This window comes from Protomyctophum bolini, assembly GCF_963924005.1.
Source record: "Protomyctophum bolini genome assembly, chromosome: 10".
In the NCBI taxonomy this organism is placed as follows: domain Eukaryota; kingdom Metazoa; phylum Chordata; class Actinopteri; order Myctophiformes; family Myctophidae; genus Protomyctophum; species Protomyctophum bolini.
Genome location: NC_137871.1, coordinates 5,377,501 through 5,404,359, shown reverse-complemented (window position 1 = coordinate 5,404,359; position 26,859 = coordinate 5,377,501). Strand labels below are relative to the sequence as shown.

The 26,859-nt window shown below is 43.5% G+C and overlaps 1 protein-coding gene across 3 annotated transcripts in view; it reads left to right on the top strand.

Annotated features, from left to right (window-relative positions):
- LOC308322373 (mitogen-activated protein kinase kinase kinase kinase 4) overlaps positions 1-26,859 on the top strand; it is a 123,581-nt gene that overhangs the window by 5,489 nt on the left and 91,233 nt on the right. For all 3 annotated transcript variants that reach the window (XM_080773576.1, XM_080773577.1, XM_080773575.1), the window contains exons 3-4: positions 14,661-14,717; positions 20,322-20,447. In XM_080773576.1, coding sequence (XP_080629702.1) covers positions 14,661-14,717; positions 20,322-20,447 — 183 coding nt within the window. The remainder of the gene's footprint in view (positions 1-14,660; positions 14,718-20,321; positions 20,448-26,859) is intronic.

Genomic DNA, 26,859 nt, shown 5'->3' with positions numbered 1-26,859 from the left:
CACTGTGACTGGCCAGTCGCTGTGATTGACAGCCTACACCTAAACCTAACCCTAACCTTAACCTCAGTAAAACTATACCTAAACCTAACCCTAACACTAACCTTAACCTCAGTAAACCTATACCTAAACCAGTAAACCTAACCCTAAACCCTAACCTTAACCTCAGTAAAACTATACCTAAACCTAACCTCAGTAAACTATACCTAAACCTAACCTCAGTAAAACTAACGCAGTGGCTGGGGGGGGGCGTTTCTAAGAACCCGAACCCGGTCTCTAAAACTACCTCCCCCTGGCCAGCCGGGGCGCCTGATGGAGGGGAAAGGGACTGGTCGGAATAACGTGTCCCTTCCACGCGCTACGTCCGGCCGGGGAAATTCCCCTCTGTCAGGTGAAAAGAAGCAGCTTGGACTCCTCATGCATAGAAGGAGGCATGAGGTCAGTCCGCTGCCCCCCCAGGTTGGCAGAGGAAGTGTAGCGCCCAGGATTACATTAGATAATTGGCACTGGGTGAAAAGAAAACTGGGTTACAAAAATCGTGGGATAAAAATGTAAGTTAAAAAAGAAAAAAAGAACCCGAACCCGGAGGAGAGGAAACCATTATTAGCTAGTATTAGTGCTGCACTGTTGCGTGCTAATGAGAGAGAGAGAGAGGAGAGACGAGGAAGGGGGGGAGGGGGGGGGGGGGGGGGGAGTTGCAACACTCAGTTCACACGGGTGTGATTTTCTTTTAAATAAAAATGTTGATTTTACTATTTGAAGATCTGGATCCGGAATCCTCAGTGTCCATGTTTCTTCCTAAACTCAACAGGAAGTTAACATTTATATACGAAAAACAAACAGTATTGGGGATGTATATATATATTGTCTGTCTGTTGACATGCTAAAAGAGTGAGAGCTGTTTCAGTGTACATGAAGCAATACTTTTTTAAGTGGTGCAACCACTTCATTACGGAGCTTTGTGTGGCTCTGGCTTGCCTGGGTCTGTCCGTGGCTGGTTTGACTGATTGACAGATTGACTGGCTAGTGGCTGAACCTCTACCTGGGGGTCTGGATGTTCCGGGGGTGATTTTTATTTCTTGTTTGGAGTTACATCGTGGCAATTCAGGTAACTAAACAACACAAACCTCTACCAAAGTGTTCTTGCACTTTAAGAAGATTTTGATACCAATACTTTAGTAGGCCTACTTTTACCCAAGTGCATTTTCAATTGCTTTATTGTTACTTATAGGTAAACAATGAGTACCTTTTTCCACCGCTGCCTGGATGCTCAGTTGTCTCCCAAAACAGTGTAGCTGTAGTAGCCTCGGAAACCCGGACGTTTTTTTTTCTTCCAGGGAGACAGGTCGTCTGCACCTTTGTTAAATTGACACACACACACACACACACACACACACACACTCCTCTTTCTCTCTGTCGCTCTAATTAATTAGTCTCATGTCGCGCAGGTGCGTCTATATTCTCCCGGCGGGTCCTGCCGGTCCAGCAGTAGTGGCTCAGTGCTTCCCTCTGAAGACCAAAGGCGGGATGTCCCCTATTTAGGCTAGCGGTTATGTTTTGGTTTGGTAAATCGTGCATTTATACAGCGCCTTCATCCAAGGCACTTTACATATATATTGTGCATTACATGCACCCATTCATTGCACACACACACTCGCACACCGATGGCGGCGGAAACCATGCAAGGCACCAACCAGCACATCAGGAGCAATTTGGGGTTCAGTGTCTTGACACTTTGACACTTTAACTCTGGGGGAGCCCACAGGGATCGAACTGCGGGCATCCTTGCGGTTACCATCCGGCCACTCTACCCCTGACCTTTATTGTCCCTTCCTCACGCGGGAGACCCGGGTTCGAATCCCAGCCGCTGGCAGAGTTCCTCAAGGGCTGGTGGATGTGGAGCTATACTGTTTTGTGTGTGTGTGTGTGTGTGTGTGTGTGTGTGTGTGTGTGTGTGTGTGTGTGTGTGTGTGTGTTAGCCCCATGCACGGACGTCTAAGACAGAAACTGGGCCTGTGAAACAAAACACACACACACACACACACACACACACACACACACACACACACACACACACACACACAGCTCTCCTTAAAGGGACACTTCACCCTTTTTGCAAAAAGATATATGTTAATGACGTTTAGAAGCTTTAGATCACTTTTCTGGGGGTATTTATGTGTGTAATATGTGGTTTTAGATATTTTAGATTGTAGCAGTGAGCCTGTTGTCTCTGATGTCATGGACACTGGGCTCACTTCCTTCCTGGACTACATGTTGTCTCAGTAAGACAGCTCTCCCCCCTATCCACAAGGAGGAGCAGTGCACCAAAGAATTATGGGAATTGTAGTCCAGGAAGGTAGTGAGACCAGTGTCCATGACATCAGAGACAACAGGCTCACTGCTACAATCTAAAATATCTAAAACCACATATTACACACATAAATACCCCCAGAAAAGTGATCTAAAGCTTCTAAACGTCATTAACATATATTTTTTTGCAAAAAGGGTGAAGTGTCCCTTTAAGAAAACACTTATTTGGGACTTTTCTCATTGTACTACTGATAGACCTGTAACTCCCAGAGTTGCTGAGCAAGCGTGTGTGTGTGTGTGTGTGTGTGTGTGTGTGTGTGTGTGTGTGTGTGTGTGTGTGTGTGTGTGTGTGTGTGCGCGCATGTGCAATTGTGCATGGGTGCGCGTGTGCGTTGCCTCGCAGATGACTGCGATGTAATGCGTGGTCACACTCACTTTACACTTTTCATGTAGTGGGCCGTTAGCATTTAGCACACTCACATCCATCCACAGCCACTGACAATGAACCAGTGATTCTCAACCCTGTGACTATTGTAACATCTGATCATCTGTAACGTTACCTGTGGTCTGTGATCAGGCACGTGCAGAGACTGTTAGAGGGGCAGGGGCTGAAGTCCCGTAAGAGGACAAACTTTTGGACGAAAGAAAATAGCTGATCTATCATCTACAAGCTCACTCTTTAGCTAGTGGCGATGCGGTGTAACGACATGGATTTCTAAACAAATTAGTTCAGCGCAAAATGCTGCGTTCCAAGTTCAGGAGACTTCGGAGAAAAGGTATAATTCTCCTGAATGTTGCCTTCCAGCGTGGCATGGAGAGGAGCGGCATTTGCATTTCTTCCAACCATATTAATGCTGCATTCGTGGTCTGGAGAGGGCAGTTGTTTTACAGACGGGTAAATGGACAGGGGCTGAAGCCCCCTTTGATGTCTATGTGTGCACGTCCCTGTCTGTGATGATGTCATGTAGAGCAGCCGTAGGTAACAGGCGGCTCTTTATAGTTTATACGATTTTCAGTCACTCACTCATCACTCATTTGATGCAGTCTTTTTCTATAGCGAAACTCTTACTAATTCGGCAGCAGTGACATTAGCGTCAAACCGCCGGGATCATTTGTTTATTTTCGGAACACAGTTATTGACACAATATTAAAATAAGAAAAAAAATCACACCCGTGTGAAGTGAGGGGCGCTCTTATCATCTTACAACATCGAACTCCAAAGAGACATACATAGGGACAGGGAAACACACGGGATGCACGCGCAGATTAGACACGCCAACGGACCGGCATGCGGAAACAACGGTCGGACATGTGCTGCTCCCGTGCTCGCGGTTAGGTTTAGGTTAGGGCGTGAGGTAGGTTGTCGGCCAAATGACAGTCGGACCAATAGGGCGTGAGGTAGGTTGTCGGTCAAATGACAGTCTGACCAATAGGGCGTGAGGTAGGTTGTCGGCCAAATGACAGTCGGACCAATAGGGCGTGAGGTAGGTTGTCGGTCAAATGACAGTCTGACCAATAGGGCGTGAGGTAGGTTGTCGGCCTAATGACAGTCGGACCAATAGGGCGTGAGGTAGGTTGTCGGTCAAATGACAGTCTGACCAATAGGGCGTGAGGTAGGTTGTCGGCCTAATGACAGACGGACCAATAGGGCGTGAGGTAGGTTGTCGGTCAAATGACAGTCTGACCAATAGGGCGTGAGGTAGGTTGTCGGCCAAATGACAGTCTGACCAATAGGGCGTGAGGTAGGTTGTCGGCCTGATGACAGTCGGACCAATAGGGCGTGAGGTAGGTTGTCGGCCTAATGACAGTCTGACCAATAGGGCGTGAGGTAGGTTGTCGGCCTAATGACAGTCGGACCAATAGCGTGTGAGGTAGGTTGTGTGTGTGTGTGTGTGTGTGTGTGTGTGTGTGCGTGTCTGCGCGTGCGTGTCTGCGCGTGCGTGACTGCGTGTATACTTGTACTCATAATGTGTCGTTCTGCAGTGTGTTGTGTAGATCCCATGAAGACCTGAGGTCGATTCTACAAATGTCTTTCAAGTCCTAACAGATTTCGGAGGGCATTTTCTGAGGCGATCTCGTGTGCAGACTTGGTGTTGCTTTTTCAAGTGGGGGGGGTGAACAGAGAGCAGTGTTGTATAGTGTATTCATAAGCACCACGCAGTCTTTTATAACCACATTGAACCCTTACAGTCTATTCGTAGTAAAACCAGTTGCAACTGTACTTGGTGTGCCGTTTTTTTCCCTCTTCTACGCCTAGAGTAAACCATGGGTCTTCAACATGGGGTCCTCAAGTTACTATACCCCCCCCCCCCCAATGTTTGTGTAATTTAGGAACTAAATAAATAAATTACATTAACCACTTGAACCCCAGCGTCCCTATTCTGACGGGATCATTCGCTGAAAATGGCAGATCTGCAAGAATATAGATCTGCCATTTTCTGTGAAAGGAAAGTGAGCAGACCACGTACGGAGTCAAGTTTAGTAAGAATTGATGGTTTATGTGGTATAATATCTGAAATTACACAATGACAAAACCATGTAATAAAGACAAGCTGTCAAACAAGTCTGTATGACATGACATCTATGACATTTTTTTCTTTTGTCCAAATGATTCCACCCAAGCGATTGTGTACTAATTGTGACACGCCGATACTGTTTTGGTGCAAATGTGGATTTATGCAGATACATGAAGCTATACTAAACCAGAATATGTCATCCGTGTCAGGTGGAAACCTTGGCATTTCCATATTTATTTTGGTTAGGTAAGGCCATGCAAAATAATAGTTTGCTCTCCGGTTGGCTGTCATTTTTGGGCTGAGTCGGTAGGGGATTTATTTATTACATATATATATTTTTTTCCCCCGCAGGATGGATGGGTAGCAAGGATTAGATTTCTTTCAAATTGCGGCGCCGGTCAAGTCCGACGGATTTATTTCCGACATTCTGAGAGACCCGACCCAGCCAGGCAGACGTATGTGGACTATATAGAAATAATATAACGTATATTGACCAATTAACATTTTATGATTAAAGCACGAGAGAGAAAGAGAGAGAGACAGACAGGGTGAGAGAGAGAAAAAACAAGTCTCGTCTCTTCTCGTCTCCTCAGCGTGCGTGCATTTAAAATTAACAACATGATCATTTTTTTTTACATTTTGTTTATTAAATCGATTAGCAGTTTGAATTAATTTGAATCGATTTACAATACAACTTTACATGCCTAATCACAATTTTTTTAAATAATTAAAAAGGAATCTGTGACATACAAGGTTCACCTGACAGAGACAATGCAATTTACAAATTACAATGTAGACATTTTAGCAGACGCTCTTAATCCAGAGCGACTTACATTAAGCAAGAACAAAAAGCATGGCAATTCATCACATGCATAAAAAGTATAGTTATCATGAAACATGCGTAAGCTAAGAACGTAACAGTTAAAGTGCAACATCTAGCCATCCACAGGGCGGCCATCTATCTATCTATAGCCATAATGCAGCCATAATGTTATATTTAACATTGAGAATAGCCATAGGACAGTTGTCTGTCATGCTGAGATAGACGAGGAGGAGAGATGGGATGGGAGAAGGAGGTAGAGAGAGGTAGACGGGACAGCTCAGAGAGAGAGAGAGAGAGAGAGAGAGAGAGAGGCCTGTATTAGACAATCACCCTATTCTCTCTCCTCTCCCTTCCCTCCTCTCCTCTCTTTCCCTCTCCTCTTTTCATGAGTCAACTGTTAAACGAACACGCACACACGCATGCACGTACGCACGCACGCACGCACACACACACACACACACACACACACACACACACACACACACACACACACACACACACTCTCCCATGTAATGGTGTTAAAGGAGGTATTGTGAGCAAGAACAGTCACATGGGGATGGCGTGGGTGCTATAGAGAAGGCCTGTGGCCCCCGGGACGAACCCCCCCCCCCCTGACAGCCAAGTGCAGTGGTTGACACTATAATGGTTGCCCGACAGCCTGTGGCAGGAAAATAAAACGTTCGGACAAGTGGAGTTTGCTGTCAGGTATATTATAGCCCCGACGGGCAAAACTGTGTGCATTCCATCTTCTTGAAGAACAATGCTAGCTTTTCATTCAGTTTTTCTTTTTTTTGTTGTACTTGTTTATTGCCAATTTGCCATTATAAGATAATTTACAGGCAATTTGTTTCATATTATAAGACATGTTCATTTTCTCTCAGTTCTTTTTTTTTTTTTTTTTTTGTGTAAAAGCAAAATAAGTGACATTACACTAACGAGGACATGAAGAAAAGAAAGAAACACAAAAATACATAGGAAAGTAATAACATTATTTGCCTTGCGGGTGCCTTGGGGGTGAACTTGAACTTTTCACTGTGATATAACTCATTCTGTTTTGAATAACTTTTTTTCTTTAAGATATCTTTTTTGCCTTTATTGATAGGGAAGAGATCGGGGGGGGGGGGGGGGGCAAAGGCCGACTGTCTCGGGACTCGAACCCGCGACACGCCGTCATAGGCTGGATTACCAGCCTGGGTGCCTGGACCGATCAAGCGCACGCGGCCCAGGCCTTGAATGGCATTTTGCGCCACATGCATAGAAGATTTGTGTCTTTTTAGGGCCGGCCCGCCCAACAGCCTAGTTGCCTAGGGCATCCTGAGGGGTGGGTGGTGTGTGTGTGTGTGTGTGTGTGTGTGTGTGTGTGTGTGTGTGTGTGTGTGTGTGTGTGTGTGTGTGTGTGTGTGTGTGTGTGTGTGTGTGTGTGTGTGTGTGTGTGTGTGTGTGTGTGTGTGTGTGTGTGTGTGTGTGTGGCCAGATCAAGTCAGAAAATCCGAAAAAGTCAGAAAATAAATCTGGAATAAGCAACAATATTGCTGACTGTCAAACATCATTGTCCAATCCAATGTTGTTTCAGAGCAGTGGTTCTCAAACAGTACAAGAAATGTACAGAAACAAGTCCAACGTAGTTAACGTGGCAACACTCAACAGTTCTACAAACTCACAATATGAAATATAAAAAGTATTAATAGGCTAGTTGTATTGTTAAAGGTATATTCAGTGATTTCAATTAATTCAAATATCACATTTTTTTTTGTTTTGTTGTGAAAATCCTCTCTACTATAGAGTGTGCTGACCATATAAGGAGTTCCTCCCTGTCCCAAAGTTAACCCCTGGGGGTCAAAAAACCTTAGGTTTCGTTTTTGGCTCTCTATCCTGATTGGATGAAAGGCTTAGGTCCCACAGCCAAAAGCGAAACCTAAGGTTTTTTGAGTGAAATCACTGAATATACCTTTAATATCCATAATTAGGGATCCTGGTCTAAACCCGTTCTCAAGGACTTACTTCTGGTCATTATTTAGGTAGAGCAAACTTATTTTGAATGCCTTATATGCCTTAACCCATTCTGACCTGAGATCAGATTCATACGAGGTTTCCACTGGACACACACTGGTCTGATTAACCCATTCTGACCTGAGATCAGATTCTAAAAATGTCAGTCGTTCTTCGATTCTTCAAAAATATGAAGCTTGTAGATCTGCTATTTTTCAATAGCTAAAGCATAACATGATGCTAACACCAAAATGGGTGCCCGGTCAGAATGGGTTAATGCCGTATATATGTAGATATGTACGGTGTATATATATATATATACACACACCATAAATCTAGGTGTTCCCCGAGATTTTTAGGCTATAAAAAGTGTTCCCTGGGACAAAAAAGGTTGGGAAACACTGCTTTAGAACACAAGGGGGCATCACGAGAAATCCTGCCTAGGGCACCAAATTGCTCAGGGCACTGCGTCTTTTCAAAAATATACGCAAAATATATCTTGTCTTTCTGTCTCTTTTGAAAATATGTGTTGTGAGCTTGTCGATGGGCTATTCGCACTCAAATGACGTGACTTGCTTTTCATTTGAATTCATCGATTAGTGAATGGGTTGATTGGTCCGTTTCATTTCGGCCCATTGAGACTGTCTGTCTTAATGCAAGATCAGCAACATGCAACTGTTACTCATCATGCAGTCATCTCTCTCTTATGCACACACACACACACACACGTGCGCGCACGTGCAGTGCACCTCATGACCTATAACAGCGTTTTTTGCCGGGAAGGGAAGTTCCTCTTTCTAAACTGGGAAACGCCCTGTGTGTGTGTGTGTGTGTGTGTGTGTGTGTGTGCCCCCCCCCCCCCCCCCCGTGCGTGTGTCACCACTGGAACTCTGACAAGTGATGCAAGGAATCCTCTTTGTCCCAGAAACCCTTGGTTTTCAGGCTTTCATTGTTTTTTGTTTTAAAATAACAAACTCAGTCAAAATGGCACAAGAAGAAGTGTCGGCGGCCCCTTCTCCACTTTTGTCACAGTCGGGTGGAAGCCTTGTATGTCCAAAAAATGGTTCCCTTTTTAATTATTTTAAAAACAATGAAAAGAGCCGATCTTCAACTTAACTCATTCCGCTCTTTATAGTGACTCTATATTAACATGTTACATTTACTGCCGGTGTTTACAGTTATGCCTTTTGAGTCGTCAAAGCGTCGTAATTGTACCTCCGGCTGAAAATGGTTCCACTGTTTTGTTATTGAGCCGACACAAAGGCCAATTCCGCGATCCGACACCCAGACAAAGATCAAAGCGTTGTCCATACCCTCTCGTCCCCATATATGGGGACTAGGTTGGCGGAGGGTGTGTAGAGAGTCCAGTATCACATTAGATAATTGACACGGGGACGAATAATGGGTTACAAAATCGTGGGCTCTGCTATTTTCACGACTTTTGTGCGACACTTGTATACAGGGCGATGAAGTAAGACACCGTCAAATCAAATCATGTGAAAACTAGAAAAGGTCTCCACCAGGAGGATAGGAGTGTTTGTGATGTTTGGCAAAATGTTTAGGCGTACTTTAAACGTGTTTTTCTGTTTGTTTGTTTTTTTGCAACAATTTTCTTCATTTTGTTGAGGAAATGCAGAGCCAGATCACTCATAGCATCTCTGAGGATAGACTTCTATGTGCAGCATTTTGTACAAAACGACTAATGTAAACAATGTGTTTTGCGCAAATCGGCCTCATGTTGGCACTATAACCGGCACATGTGGAGGGATGCAGGGAAAATGTTTTTCCATGGCCTCTAGGGAGTGCGCATACAAAGATGTACACAGATCGATGCAGTTGTTGGTAAAAATCAGTTATTCAGCCCTGTTATAGCGCCACCCTGAGGGTGATTTTGAAAAAAATAAGTGGCATGGCGTCCTCGGCATGTTGGAAATGTACGTGTATAATTTCACGGAAATTGCACACTGTGTTTGTGATTTGTGGCATTTGGTACAAGGCGGACCAATCATGTGAGCTTTGGAAGCCAATCTTAGCCAATCAGGATGGAATATAGGAAATGGTGCAGATCCGTGTCGATCACATGACTATGGAGATAGTGTATACCGAATTGTGTGATGTATGGATAAAATGTGTACAAGTAATCTACTTAAATGTGTTTTGCCTAAATCGGCCTCATGGTGGCGCTATAACAGGCAGTTGAGGAATATTTGGGGCAGAGGTTCATCGTTGGCATCCAGGGAGTGTGTATGCAAAGTTTGGCATGGGTCGGGCCAACGGTGCCGGAGATTAGCTGGTAACGGACGGACGGATGGAAGGAAGGACAGACGGACACACACGCACACAAACACACGGACGGAAAACATACTCTCTCCCCATGCCTTCGGCCTGGTGGAGACAATAAAACATACTCTCTCCCCATGCCTTCGGCCTGGTGGAGACAATAAAACATACTCTCTCCCCATGCCTTCGGCCTGGTGGAGACAATAAATGTAAACAAAACAGAGGAGACTCATAGTAGACCATGATTAGTGTTCATGACTATAACATCGGCGGCGGTGGCTCAGGCGTATAGAATGGCTGGATGGTAACCGCATAAGGTTGCCAGTTCGAACCCGGGCTCCCCCAGAGTTAGTGTCAAAGTGTCCTTGAGCAAGACTCTGAACCCCTGATGTGCTGGTTGGTGCCTTGCATGGTTTCCGCCGCCATCGGTGTGTGATTGTGTGTGTGTGAATGTGTGAATGTATAATGCAGAATCTATAATGTAAAAGCACCTTGGATAAAGGCGCTATATAAATGCACCATTTACCAATCGAACAGGTCTCCTATACCTGGGAGTGCAGGTCGATGAGGACCTGAGCTGGCAGTGGCACACGCATGTTACAACGTTGTGTTCAAAGACACATTGGCGTGTAGACTTAGGCCTCACTCACACTGTTGCAACATGCATGCAACATTTGTCTTGTCCGTGTTTAATGGCCGCCCCAATGCATTTCCAATGGAAGTCACATGGTTTGACAAAACATTTTTGTTTGATGCGGAGGAGGGGGGCACAACACAGCCATTAAACAAATATTTTTTGTCAAACCATGTGACCGTTAAACACGCACATGACACGAGACAAACGTTGCATGCACGTTGCAACGGTGTGAGTGAGGCCTTTAGGCTCAGTCAGTGTGAATATTATGTTGACCGTTTACAGAGCTAGTATAGAATCTATCTTGAGGTATACGTATGGTATGTCCAGCTGGTTATAATACAAATTTCAAATCGCTTGGCTATAGCAAATATGGCTGGGAAGATCATGGCGATCATGTCAGCCCGCCCCCCAGTCACTCCCCAGGCCATTTTTGAACAAGCAAGTAATAAGACAAGCTCGGAATATCGTATCCGACCCTTTGCATGTATTGACCCGAGAGTATGGTTCCATCCGGCAGGAGATGTAGAACTCCACTGTGTGTGTATAATAGATTTAAACACATTCTTTTTCCTCTGTCAATCAATATGCTTAATCAGAGAGTAACTGTCTAGATGCACTTTATTGAACTAGTTGCACTTTATCCATGGATAATATCTCTGTTTTGTATATTGGTGTGTTTCATGGTGTTTTTCTGAATGTGTTCATGTATGCAGCTGTGAATATTTTTTTATGTCCAAGACAAATTTCTCCTAAGGGAGACAAATAAAGACAACCTTGAAGTGCATTATATTTAGTACTTTCTTTTACTGTGTAAAATCTTGACGTTTTCCCAGAACCTTTGCGAATATTCCCTCTTTTCCTGAAATCTTTCCAACGCACAAGAAACGTGCCATTATGTTTCAGAGTTGTGTCGTTGAAACATAATGCAATCTGGGCCACTTCCTAAAAAACAAAACAAAATCTCGGTGTGGCTTTTTGACGTCATGCACAAGACACACACACACACACACACACACACACACACACACACACACACACACACACACACACACACACATCCTGCTCAAAGCAGCAATCAGCTGCATGCAACACAACACCACGAGTGTGCGTCACTCTCTCTCTCTCGCTCACTCTCCCCTAAAAAAAGAAGGACATGTAGGGGAGAGCCGCCTTGGATGTAACGCGTCACGGTTGTAACATGGACGTTATCTCTTGATTGGTCAACGCCACCATGACGCCATCGCGTCAGTATGTGTACAGCAACGTACTCTACGTGCCCAGGAAGTTTGAAGTGTTTACCTTCATCCTGCGGGGAGCTATTGGCGAAAAACTGACTTTTTTCAAAATGCGTATAATTTTACACCTGGAGTATTTGTGTGCTACAAGTTTTTTCTTTGGTGTTGGTGAATAAAAATCCACATGGATGTCTTCATGCTTATGTTCTTCATTAGTTTGCATCGTGTTTAGACGGAATTCACGTTCATTCTGGTCTGTAAGCAACGGCAAAGAAAACTTCGGAGGGAGGGTCAATTGTAACATGTGTTACAAATGGTCCGCTTCCATTCAATGCCATTATAAGTAATATTTACATATTTGACATATTGGCCAATATTATATGTTCTAAAATTGTATTGTATTGTGTAGTGTATTCTAAAATTAGTTTAGGGTTGTATAACATTGTACAACTCAATCAATCAAACGTTTGTTTAATCAATGTATTTCCCCATTGAACTGAAAAAAAAGCCCAAACTGCACACCCGATACTATTTAATATTTCCCAATATGTTTGATACATTTTCTTATCACATCCATGGTATGAAAACAATGCTAAGGAGTTGCTTCAATGAAATATAATTGCTTTAAGATGAAAACGATATGTTTAATGGTGTTTTTTAGCGTTGTTACATTTATACTCCATGCTGTTACAATTAATCCGATATGCGCAGCAAATGTAACACTGAAACAGCGTCCACGTTCGGTTTAATAACTCCCGACCTGTTTTATCAAAAAAATAACTTGAAGTGGTTTATGGTAGCTGACATGTGTAGGTCCGTTGCCTGAAAATATTACATGTGTAGCTAAACGGATCTCCGAGTAAAAAAATGAAACGTGCAAAATGTTACATCCAAGGCGGCTCTCCCCTACTCAATTACAGCATTTGAGTAAAAGAAAATGATACTTTTACTTGACTTTGTACTTGTTCTCCACTATACGTCTCAGAACTATTGTATGTTTTACTCCACAATAATTATTGGAAAAGACAATAATGACAAACACAACCCGTGTCAACCAATTAAGCTCCGTTTTGTGTCTATTCGAAAATAGACGACCTGCGTGAGCTTGTAGATCGGCGGTTTTCCAAATATTTTGACACATTTGGAAAACCTTTTTTCCTGTACTTGGTGCTAAGAGTGAAAATCTGAAAGCAGCATTTTGCTTGTTATTTTGAGTATTACTACATTGTGGTATTGCTACTTTTTTTCTTAAGTAAAAACATCTGCGTATACTTCTTCCACCACAGGTTTCAGCCATCTCTCTCTCTCTCTCTCTCTCTCTCTCTCTCTCTCTCTCTCTCTCTCTCTCTCTCTCTCTCTCTGATCCAGATGTTATTCACTGTCATTTAGAGTCACTCTGAGGTATCAAACCTGTCTGCTTCTATTACGGCAAACAGCCTTTTTTAAGACTGTCATGAAATGGAAGTAGTGGCGGCTTTAAGCTGATCAGACACACACACACACACACACACACACACACACACACACACACACACACACACACACACACAGCTCTAAACCTTTAGAGACGTCAGCCCCCCCCCCCCCAGCTTCCTTCCCTTCTCCCTTTCACCTCTACCATCCTCTTCCTTCACCCTCTCTCTGTTTCCTCTCCACTCACTCACTCACACACACACACACACACACACACACACACACACACACACACACACACACACACACAAACATGTCGTCGGAGCAGAGAAACCTCACATCTCCGTGTTTCAACTTTTGACGTTTTGTCATAAATCTCATGAATTAACACATCAGTTACGCAAGAGTGTCGCACCAAAGTCGTGAAAATATCTAAAACAATGGTACACCAAAAGGAACGGTTTTGGGACATACAGAAGTTTTCCACCTGACAGAGAACGTATAAACTCCTCGACAACACAGATGATGATGATGATGTGTCATTAATCTCCCTCTCGCTCTCCTATACCGATTGATTTACACCATGAATAGCTCGGCACGTAACACTGACTCGCGACAAAGAACACATCTGCAGGTGTGTGTGTGTGTGTGTGTGTGTGTGTGTGTGTGTGTGTGTGTGTGTGTGTGTGTGTGCGTGTGTGCGTGTGAGTGTGTGTGTGTGCTTATGAGGGCCTATCATTGTGAATGTCCCCACAAGTATAGTGGAAAACTGGATTCCAAACTGTGGGTCGGGGACCAATGTGTGGCGTTGTGAGCTTGTAGATCGGCTATTTGTGGTGAATTCCTACTGTAATTGAAAAGGGTCATGCTGTTCCCTGCACCCTTTTTAGTCAAATGTCTTATTTCAAGAGTTCCAGTTTTATTTTGGTTTTCGTCAGTGTAGTCGACGATCATTTTTCATCAACGAAATCAACATTGATGATAGATCTGTCAAACAAGTCATGTCAATAATGTCTATGAAATCTATGAAAACATGTAATATGGAACGCAATGTTATACAATATGTAGAGGGGTCCCTGCTTCATCTCTCTTATAAGGCCTGAAACCAGTGTTGTTGCACACACACACACACACACACACACACACACACACACACACACAGTGCAGATTTACTTAAAACCAAACCTTGTGATATCGACTGCAAAAAATATGGACTCCTATTTGTACACTTCTTACTCATGAGAGAGAGAGAGAGGGAGAGAGAGAGAGGGGCATACAAAGCAGTCAGGTGGAAAAAAAGGGAAATTGAGTTTAAAAACTAGAAACTAGAGTTCTTGCTCTATAGTATAAAGGCTATACGCTGCATGATTTACTGTGCGCGCGTGTGCGTGCGCGCGCATGCAGTATACTGTATGATGTTCTGTGTTTTTGTGTTGCTAAATCTCTGTGTGTCCCTTCAGGGTCGTCATGTGAAGACGGGCCAGCTGGCAGCTATCAAAGTCATGGAAGTCACAGAGGTAACAATGCATCCCTGCTCTCTCTCGCTCGCTCGCACGCACGCACACACACAGTCACACTCTCTCTCGGTACATGGTGCATTCATGCAGTATAGCACCTGTAGCCGAGGCGCTTTTATAACGCTGGCCATTCAAAAATAGCAGATATAAAAGCTTTTTTAATGCTTTTGAACTTCTCCTCTCGGGGTCCTTGACACAGGGTCCGTGGTCAAACACATATCAATTATAGGGTCCTTTTTTTTCTTTTCTCGGTGAAATTGCCTATGAGGGACCACAATGGAATCAAGCCCCCACATATAGGCTTTCGTGGGTGTGAAATCCTCTTAGCAGACATGGTTTTGAACTGTACTTTCCTGTGCTTTTTGTCTGCAAACTGTTAATGAAGTAATTCATCAATCAATCATTCCTCCTTGACCCTATGCCTGGACGTTCTGAGTTCTGTGACAGTCAATGTGTCACAGTCACGCCAGTATTCGGCTTCAGACACCATTAAAACGTGTTTTCGAACGGCTTCGAATGGACCACTTTGTCGTTTACGTCCGTCTGCCTGCCTGTCCTGTTTGAATCTCCTGCATCTCCGTTAACTAATTTACTCTCTCTCTCTCTCTCTCTCTCTCTCTCTCTCTCTCTCTCTATGCAAAAAAATTGCCGTCAAAATCAACACTGTTTAGATGGCCTTCAAACCAGGGGGGCAGTCAGACAGATATTTTGTGAAGCCACTATAAGGAAATCGGGACATCCTGAAAGTTCATATATAATGGCCTGTTGTGGCGCTGTCATTGGGCCAGATCGGCTATTTCCGGCATGCAACTAAGCGTAAAACGGCCCGCCGAAAAATACATTTCAGTCGACTAGACTAATTACTACAACATTTCAGGTGACTAATTCCCTTTTTTTCCATTTTTCTTTCTCTCCAAAAGACTGACTAAAAAACTATAAATCAAAACATTTGCCGTCAAAATCAACACTTGTTTAGATGGCCTTCATACTGCAGAGTTAGTCTCGGGTCTTAATGTTGTGCGGGGCCTGGCTGCCTGGCACCACTTTCTCTTCACTTCCGTGCAGACACAACTCACGGCCGCCCTCCAAAGCCTCAGTGATATCCGCTGGCAACACAGACAACCCCTTTCTTTACCCAAATATTAAATTAAATTAACGCAAAACGTTCTCCTCTCTTTCTAATGCCAACCATGAGCTCCCAACAATTTCACTTAGTTTTTTTTTTAATCTGGAAGGTGAACTCTATATTAGATTTAGGCGCAGTGTTGCCAACTTAGCGGATTTGTCGTCATATTTAGCTTCTTTCCAGACCCCCCTAGCGACTGAATTAGTGAAAAGCTTCTGGCGAGAAATCTAGCTTTTTTCCCCTGGTGAATTGGGGACAAATCGTGTTGACAGGCGCCAGATATGCGCCAGAGATAAAATCTTTTTTTTTTTTTCTCAGCCTCAAATCCGCGAAATTGGCAAAACTAAAAGTGGTCGGCGCGTCTGGTCTGGCTCACAGCAGGCTCAGTGGCTTCCTCGGCTCGGTTATGTGCACACTGCACAGACTGTCTACCAGTGCTTCCTCCTTTCTTGCTCTGCCTAGGCGAGTGCGCTCCGGTGCGGTATTTCCGAACGCGCCCCTCGAGCTCGACAGAGCAAGAAAGGAGGAAGCACTGGCAGCTTTTAGTCTGCTAGTAAAAATAAAATACACACTCGGATGCATAAAGTATTAACCTTCTAATTCCTGTATGGATCGGAACAAAATAGCGTTCTAAACATTAGTTGAATTGAGGTATGTTTTTTTTAAATATTACAATGAGTTTAAACGATGTGTTATCAAATGAAGAGATGATACAAACTAAGTGCACTAAGGGGCGCCTAAAAGTCGCTAGGGACGCAAAAAAGTCGCTAGGGGCGGCGCGCGCTACGCGCGCGCATATCCCACCCCTGGCGACTTTTAGCTACTTTTCGAGGAGCCACTAGCTACTTCCGTTACTGGAGAGTTGGCAACACTGTTTAGGCGGGGCCAGTTTCTTCTTGACTATATTGGAAGTAAGTTTGTCCGTCTGAGTGCGGCAGCTGCAAACGCCACAATTATGGGATTGTGTTCGTGATATAAAACACTTGAATCGAATTTTATACAGTATGAAACCATTGCGGGGGAATTCTGATTCTAATTTGTAAGTGTGGATTACATCTCATCCACGGAGCATTGCATAGTGTTGCTGTCGGGCAGAAACCTCTCTCAAAGTCTCTCAAAAGTAGCTGATCCGGCAGTTGTTAGATAGCATTTTATGTTGACTATTTTAGACAGACTTATAGCTCGTTACTTAGACAGCACTAGAATTGCATTTTATGTAGTCATATAGACATAGATACTCCACTATTACGTTCTTAGTTTATACACGATTCATGATAACTACTTTCTATTATATATATTGTTTTTGCTTAAATGTAAGTCGCTCTGGATCAAGAGCGTCTGCTAAATGCCTAAATTGTAAATTGTAAATTGTTTTTATTTGAATCCTGAAAAGTAAGAGTTCTGAACACTTGAGGTCTCCACCTGACAGAGGCGATATAAATATCACACAAGCGCGCATGTGCACACACGCACACCGGCCGCACACACTGTGCATGCACATGTTCAGACAAACACACATGCATGCTTTGTGTTTCAAATGGAGGTGAAAGTTCACTGTCCGGCCCGTCACTGCTACCCTCCTGTCCAGTGACAAGATTTAAGGAGGTCAATGGCCTCTGCTTTCCTTTTGTCTCTCCTCTCCTCTCCTCTCCTCTCCTCTCCTCTCCTCTCCTCTCCTCTCCTCTCCTCTCCTCTTCCTTCCCCTCTCCTCTGCCTTGATTTACAGGCAGAGCCAACACAGCTGGGGGGGGGGGGGGGGGGGGGAGCCGTGTGTGTGTGTGCGTGCGTGCGTGTGTGTGTGTGTGTGTCCTTGCACAGTGTCCTGTGTTGTATTGTCCGTGTCCTGAGGTCATATGAAGGGGGCCAGGGCATCGTGGCTGTGTGTGAATGCTCATCGTGGTGTTTGTTGGGTGGCATCCCACGTCTGAATGGGGTCCATTATGGACTCTGGGTTCCTATACTGGGACTGGGACTCAGTCACAAATGATCAAACTATACACGGTAATTAGAGGCTTTGTAATTAATTAATCAAAGCTAATCACATATCAATGGTTGACCTGAGAACTAATGCATCTCTGCTGTCGGGAGGAAACCTCATTTCATTCAGGAAATGAAAAATGTACAATTTTCAGGAAATTAAGAAAACCTTGTCTTTTTTTTAAACAAAGCAATACAGCCTCATCAAAGTTGGTGTTGGTGACTTTTATATAATTATTGTCAATGACTTCCACTAGTCTTTACCCGTTCTGAATATATGAACAGCAAATATATATATTTACTATATATATATAATATTAGTGGTCCATGACATGAAAATGTTTGAGAACCACTGCTCTAAAACAACATTGGACAATGATGTTTGACAGTCAGCAATATTGTTGCTTATTCTAGATTTATTTTCGGATTTTCTGACTTGATCTGGCCTGTTAACATTTTCATAGACCTGGTTGCTTGTTTCCCTCTCAGTCAATGTGGCAACCCTGGTCATTGCCGTGTTTACTGTTGTGGTTCCGTGTGATAATGTAGCTTAGCACACAACAGCTAGGAGGCTGCTAGGCAGGCTGCTGCCGTCATGTTTAAGAGTATTTTGCGCAATTTATGTCCCCGAATTTATGGATATGGACTTATGGCTCCATCGCTGCCTCTTTCTTTAGTAGAAGTGTTGACTGTTTACCGTCCCTCTCACACGCGCGCGCGCACACACACACACACACACACACACACACACACACACACACACACACACACACACCGCCTCCTGGCCTGAGGGGGTTGGAAATATCCCGGTCACTGTGAAGGCCGTAGTACTGTAAATATGACATGAATATGAATGCAAAGTAGTGGTTCATGTGTGGACAGGCTAGCTATCGCTGCTGTGCATGGTGAGATGTGTGCAAACCGTGTAGTTTAGCAGGAGAAGACGAACAAAGGATGCAACACACACACACACACAGTCAGCGGCGCCAAATTGTATAGGGCACATTTTGTTGTGTTGCGGCGGTAGCTAGAGAAAGCATGCCAGTGGGGTAACGGTGTGAACGGTGGCCTGTGATGCAGGTGTCGCTAAGGGACGGAGTGTGAGGGTGCGAGGTTAATTCACTAATAAATTCATTATTAATCATTAATGTGTCGAATGGGAAAAAGGGCTCCATTAAGACCTCCATATAATTATGGTCCATGCCTGTGTGAAAAGTGGGAGTGATTCGTGCAGTTAATGATGAGATAACGTGCTGTTTCTGACATTCAGACAGACAGACAGACATTGTTGGAATTATTAGATAGATGAGAGGGGGAGAGGTGTGGTGGAGTTAGTTGCTTTAGCAGACATTTTGAGGGTCCAAAGGAGTTAAGAGGTACAGTATTGTCCAAAGCACATTTTTTTACAACTTTCCATTGGTTCAATATTTTCGAAACAACACACAGACGTAAAGGGTTCTCAATAGCAAAAAAATCTAATCAAAAACCTCAAAAATGGAGTTATGAGGTTTCCTCCCGACAGCAACGATGCTATACGATCGAGTGAATCAATGTGAGTTTTTTTAAATGTTTTATCAAAATGTCCCTCCGCTGAGCCAAGCTGTGGGCTTACATCGGTGCGCCTGAAATTCGTCCAGTGAGAAAAGAATTGAGTAACAATATTATCGCAATGATGAAAACTTAAAATGCCACTTTTGTTAATGACTTGAACCCCCCCCCAGCATCCCTAATCTGGGGGGAGAACATTCGACAAGAAATATGCGATCTAAAAGCTACATGCCTGTAAAGTATAGTATAGTATAAAGTATAGTGTAAAGTATAGAGGGTTTAACCCATTTAGACCTGAGGACGATTCTTAAAAAATGTCTTCTGAATCCTAAAAGTTTTCTGAAATACCCATGTTTCTATATCGGTGGTGCTCAACATCTCATGTCAAGAACCCCAACAACCCCAACAACCCCAACATTTGGCCGCCGACCCCCATCTGAACATATGTCGTTCCAGGGCCGCCCTCAAAAGCAAAGATTTGAGTTCAAAACGTTCACTCTGAAAAGAATATATATTCAAAGATTTGCGCCACATTTTCACGATTCTTTTCAAAAAATAGCAGACCTACAAGCTCGTATAGCGCGGTACTCCTCGGTGCCGCACTATGCGCTTGTAGATCTGCTATTTTTCAATAGGTAAAAGTATAACATAATGCTTAAAACACCAAAAGGGGTTCTGTACTGCCATACTGTTTCCAACCTTGACTGGTTGATTTATTGATTCCTTGACTACTTCATCAATATAAAGACGATTGCACATTAATCTTTCGTTAATAGATAAAGTGTTAGTTTCTAAAGGGAGGAAAGGATGAACATAATGTCGCCACAGACAGATGGCACATGGCAGCGTGTGTGTGTGTGTGTGTGTGTGTGTGTGTGGGTGTGTGTGTGTGTGTCTCTCTATAGCTGTGTTTAACTTGTCTTCCTGTCTTTGTGTTGTCTCCGTCTCCGTAGGAGGAAGAGGAGGAGATCAAGCTGGAGATCAACATGTTGAAGAGCTACTCCCACCACAGGAACATCGCCACGTACTACGGAGCCTTCATCAAGAAGGGCCCTGCCGGTCAGGACCACCAGCTGTGGGTCAGTGTTGTGGTGTTTTTGACTATGAAACTAAAACCATGGCGAGAAAATGACAAGTAAGACGCGCGGACGCGGGAAGCGAATGCGGCTCGTACATTCCAACAACAGTTAGAATGAATTGCGTAGTATTCATTTTTCATTTTACGTTTTCTACTGTGTGTGCAGTGGCGTAAATATCGCAACCCGTGCGATGCCCAACGCCCCCAAGGGGCCCATAACGGGGGAAGAAGAAGAGAGAAAGGACGACACGACGGTGAAAGCCTGGTTTCAGGGGGCTATCGGTCGCAGGAAGAGTAACACCAAGGATTAGTCAGTGATGTCACTGACTGGCTGGTTTATAAACGGCCATACTACTTCCGTGTTGCACAACAGTGGCATCACTGTCCACTCCTTGTCATCTTTACTACCTCTTTACCACCTTGCTTCACAGTCTATGGCGTGTATACTGTGTTCGTGGCGCGCTGCCTGTGCCTGTCATCAGCACAACAAGCTGCAGCTGTAGACTGTTTTGTCACGTTCTGTCGCGCTAATGAAACACTATATGGGATTATTGTGTCATGTCAGCAGTCGGCAGCACTATCAGAAGATGTAACCCATAGGTAAAGTAATCTGTCACTCTGCAAGTTTAACTAAAGTTTGTCCAAAGTCATTTATGATAGCCTGCAGGCAGCAGGCTGCAGCCCTGCAGTCCTACAGATATATACAGATTGATTGAAAGTGAAACATGCAAATTGATGTAAACATACATACAGATTGAATGAATATTTATATATCAGATCGCATCCCCCCCCCTCCCAAGCCACAATAATATTTTGGGGGGCCTACACAAGATATCTGCACCGGGGCCCACTGCCATGTAGTTTCGCCTGTGTGTGTGTGTGTGTGTGTGTGTGTGTGTGTGTGTGTGTGTGTGTGTGTGTGTGTGTGTGTGTGTGTGTGTGTGTGTGTGTGTGTGTGTGTGTGTGTGTGTGTTTTGTGTGTGATACAGCTGCGCCCTCTGGTGGCGGGTGGGTGTTGTCACAGCGTGACACACACACACACACACACACACACACACACACACACACACACTCAACTACCTTTTTTCACTGACGAGAAAACGACATAAAAAACGAACTATGATGACTAAAAACTATGACAAAATATACTGACAATTTTGTCAACGGATAAAAACTAGGGAGGCACTAAAAGAGATCTTTTTTTTGGTTATGCTATTTTTTTATATACACACATATATATATATTAAAGGTAGAGTAAGTGATTTCACTCAATTCAAATATCACTTATTTTTTTGTTTTGTTGTGATAATCCTCCCTACTATAGAGTGTGCTGACCATATAAGGAGTTCCTCCCTGTCCCCAGTTAACCCCTGGGGGTCAAAAAACCTCATAGGTTTTGTTTTTGACTCTCTATCCTAATTTTACGAAGGCTTAGGTCCCACAGCCAAAAACGAAACCTACGTTTTTTTGAGTGAAATCACTTACTCTACCTTTAAGTTGGGGTCCGTTACTCAAAAAAGTAATACACTACACATTACGTATTACTTTTGAAAAAAGTAATGCCTTACACTACTTGAATACTCCCTGGAGAAAGTAACTACTCGTAACACTACTCGTTACAATGCTTTTGCGTTACTCCATAACATCGCCTGTGGCATTGTCACATAATTTACCACTTAAAGGTAGAGTAAGTGATTTCACTCAAAAAACCGTAGGTTTCGTTTTTGGCTGTGGGACCTAAGCCTTCGTCCAATCAGGATAGAGAGTCAAAAACGAAACCTAAGGTTTTTTGACCCCCAGGGGTTAACTGGGGACAGGGAGGAACTCCTTATATGGTCAGCACACTCTATAGTAGAGAGGATTATCACAACAAAACAAAAAAATAAGTGATATTTGAATTAAGTGAAATCACTTACTCTACCTTTAACAAATCTTTATAATCATAATAACGAGGACATACACAAGATCTTTCTTTATGCTCTTTACCAGGTTGTGGAGGAATTAAACAAAATGGGCCTTTCCAAAACGGTCTAGTGCAGTGGTTCTCTTGACCTTGTAAAACTTTTTCGATGCAAACTTCTAATCAATTCTTCAATCAATCAAATAAAATATATTCAAATAAAAATAATGAGACTGAGAGAAACCAGTAGACTATATGTTCACAGTGCTTTAGGATCCCTTTCTTTATGATGTGGAGTTCCCTGCTCCCATGCTCATTAAATGTAGTTTTTCATGTCGGCATATTTGGTTTATTCATCTCTGCATTAACTAACTAGTGATTGTGACTCTGAGAGCACACATTCTACAACAAACAATTCAATTCAATTCAAAGGGCTTTATTGGCATGAGAAAACATACGTGTACATTGCCAAAGCAGAAAGAACAAAACAAACAAACAAACAAACAAACAAACCGACCCTCCCAGCTGGCAGTGTTGCCAGGTTTTGGAAGAGAAACAAGCAGCCATGTCTATGAAAACAAGCCCAAAAGGAGCCTGACTTGGCTATTATAAAACAAGCCCAAAGTAGCTTATAATAAGCGGACATGGCAACACCCCAACGTCTGCTCCGTCTCTGTGACAGTGGGAGACTGGCTCGCTGTGTGGAGCAGAGCAGTTCTGCTGCGGAGATTTTAATACCGAGACGACGTAAATGACAGTTATGACACAAACACTGTAGGCTATATCACAAAAAAAAACAGACAATGATGTGTCCGGCCAGAGGTTGAGGTGGGAGGAGGACAGGTGGGTCTAAAACCGGACGTCTGGCCACCCTACGAGTCCACGACAGTAGCGAAAAGTGCTGTGCTGCTGCTGATCTGACACCGGTTTGACATGTTCTAGTCCGCGACTCCAGCGCACCATTACTGTTCATGTTCAACTCATCTCCGTTGTGTGCATTATTCTCCAAGTCCAAAGCAACACTGTTGAAAGCAGCCACATGACGCAATTAAGTAACGAGTAACTGCTGCAGCGACAGTAACTGTAGTGTGATTATCAATTCGGGAGGAGTAGTGTCGTTATATTACTCGTTACCGACCAAAGTAGTGTCGTTACGGTAACGAAATATTCCGTTACTCGTTACACCCCAATCTGTATATATTAGTGCTGTCAGGCGATTACAAATTTTAATCGCGCGATTACAAATTTTAATCGCGATTAATCGCATGATTTGTGTAGTTAATCGCGCGATTAATCGCAATTAATCGCAAAACCTTTTTTGCTCTAAATTCAATGATGAACTGAAAGAAAACGCTGTATTGAGATGCTCCGATCAGGTTTGACAACATTAATGTTACTTTTCTTATTTACCTTTTTTCCACATGACGTATGAGTGCAATGTGCATTATTTTATGGCTTGCCCATTTTCTCTCTTTTGAATAATTCTGTGTAATTAGCACATTCAACACAAACAACTGTTTCCATAAAACAACTACTACTACTAGCTACTTCTCTATAAGCAGAATCATGAATAGGCCTATTTCATTTATACAAAAGGAGAAGAGAGAGAGCAATGTGTTTGTGGCTCAAACTTTGTCTAATATTGTTTTAGAGCAGTGGTTCTCAAACATTTTCATGCCAAGTAGCAAAGGACCCCCAATATTTCTTCAATCTACAAAAATAATCGCAAAATCGCTTATAAATTAGTGCGTGTGTGTGTGTGTGTGTGTGTGTGTGTGTGTGTGTGTGTGTGTGTGTGTGTGTGTCACGCTGTAACACCACCGGCCCACCACCAGAGGGCACAGCTGTATCACACACACACACACACACACACACACACACACACACACACACACAACTTAACTTTAACCCATTTAGGCCTGACGTCGAAATTTAATGTATTTTTCCTGAAAAACCTCATGTTTCTACATCATTCTCAATATTTCATGTCAAGGACCCCCAAAAATATATGAAATTGGCCCCTTGACCCCCATCTGAAAATATGTTGTTTCAGAAGCAAAGATTTGAGTTAAAAACGTTCGCTCTGAAAGAGTATATTCTATGTTCATGATTTTTCAAAAATAACAGACCTACAAGCTCGTAGGGCGCCACTCGGTATAGCGTTTTTTCTGAGAAAATAAATTGTCATGGTCCTCCAAACGCTACCCAATTGCTGATAAAAAAGTGTGGGAGTGACTAATGTAACAATAGTTTCGGCTCATGTCTTGTCTATCGCCTACTATTTAGCTGGTCACACAATGCAATGGCCCATTTATATGCATAACATATGCTATTGGCAGATTTGTAAAGCTGTGTAGTAGTAGTAGGTGTGAAATGGTGTGTTTACGCACAATGCGCAACTGCGCATCCATGCATGATGCATGTCACAGATTGCCAATCCATGATAGAAAATTAGAAAGACAGATAGCAGCAGCACTCAAGCCGAGGGAGTGGAGAAGAGGAACATTTCGTCCACGAGTATTAAAATCAGAGTTCCCAGAACATTTCGCCAGCTCCAGAATTACAGACGAGACGGGAGGAGCGAGAGAGGCAGAGAGAGGGCCCGCGCTGGGGCGAGAAAAAAAAGAAAAGCAACGGGTGCTAATGTTTGTTTAGGTCCTCAAAACAAACATTAGATCTCTCTAAGACTCTCCGAGACCTTTTGGAATGGCACCGACCCTGCTCGAGAGACAAGTCAATATTTTGCACCTTAACCGGCTCGGCTCTCGGCTCTTTGGCCCCGGGTAGACCCGTGCTACCCTCTAGTCTGAATACACTGGTGCATGCAGGTGACTTGACTGAATGGAACTCTTGTCACACTGTTTACAGTGGTAAGGTTTTTCTCCAGTGTGGATACGCTGGTGTGCCTGCAGATTATCTAACCTACTGAAACTATTGTCACATTGTTTACAGTGGTATGGTTTTTCCCCAGTGTGGATACGCTGGTGTTTCTTCAGATCACCTGACTGACTGAAACTCCAGTCACACTGTTTACAGTGGTATTTTTTTTTTCTCCAGTGTGGATACGCATGTGTTTCTTCAGATCACGTAACTGACTGAAACTCTTGTCACACTGTTTACAGTGGTAAGGTTTTTCTCCAGTGTGGATTCGCTGGTGTTTCATCAGTTGACCTGACTCAGTGAAACTCTTGTCACAATGTTTACAGTGGTATGGTTTTTCCCTAGTGTGGATACGCTGGTGTTTCTTCAGATCACCTGACTGAATGAAACTCCAGTCACACTGTTTACAGTGGTAAGGTTTTTCTCCAGTGTGGATACGCTGGTGTTTCCTCAGATCACCTAACTGACGGAAACTCTTGTCACACTGTTTACAGTGGTAAGGTTTTTCTCCAGTGTGGATACGCTGGTGTGCCTGCAGATTATCTAACCTACTGAAACTATTGTCACATTGTTTACAGTGGTATGGTTTTTCCCCAGTGTGGATACGCTGGTGTTTCTTCAGATCACCTGACTGACTGAAACTCCAGTCACACTGTTTACAGTGGTAAGGTTTTTCTCCAGTGTGGATATGCTGGTGTTTCCTCAGATCACCTAACTGACAGAAACTCTTGTCACACTGTTTACAGTGGTAAGGTTTTTCTCCAGTGTGGATACGCTGGTGTTTCTTCAGACTATCTAACCTACTGAAACTCTTGTCACACTGTTTACAGGTGTGGGTTTTCTTTCCTGTGTAACTCAGCTGAATTGTCTCTCCCGCCAGAACTACCTTCTTGGTAAACTGTTGGCGATGGTTAGATTTAGCACAGTTTAATCGGCAGGCTGCTGAAGGTACCTGTTCATTCCTCTGTGTTTGGCAATATAGGTCGTTGTGGCTCCTCTTCATGGGTTCTTGGAGGAAGGTGGAGGCACAGGGATATGGACACTCGGAACAGGAGACCTGAGTCTGGAAATATTGGGGCTCACTCCTTCCTTCCATTATCAAATAGAGCTATAAATGGACTTTGACGAGAAAGAGAGTTCTAGGTTCAGCTGTTGGTATTGAACAATAGACACTCACTTGCACTGAACCTCAGAAAGCTCCTGTAGGATAAAGATACACTGCGATGAAGTTAAAGTAGACAAATTACACTTTATGTAGGCTGACCAAGAGCTAATGTCTGACATCACACACACACAACACAAACTGTTGCAGTGCAAGCCTCGAAATGCAGATTTGTGCAGGCCGTCCATTTTTGAGCGATGTCCCTACACCAGGGCATCATCACACAATGACATCGTCCATTTGACATCATCACCATGACGGCGGAGATCCACAGAAGCCATGCGGATGCATCCGTCTGTCCATCTCTGAACGGCTCATCTCAGACACAAACACTCAAAATTGTCCATTCATTATCTATCCAGTGCCGCAGGTGGATACCAGTTTTGGCCCTCGTTGCCACCATTATAAATAAAATAAATAATTTGTAATTCTATTGTGCATGTAATGTGCATATCATCACCTCAACGCCAG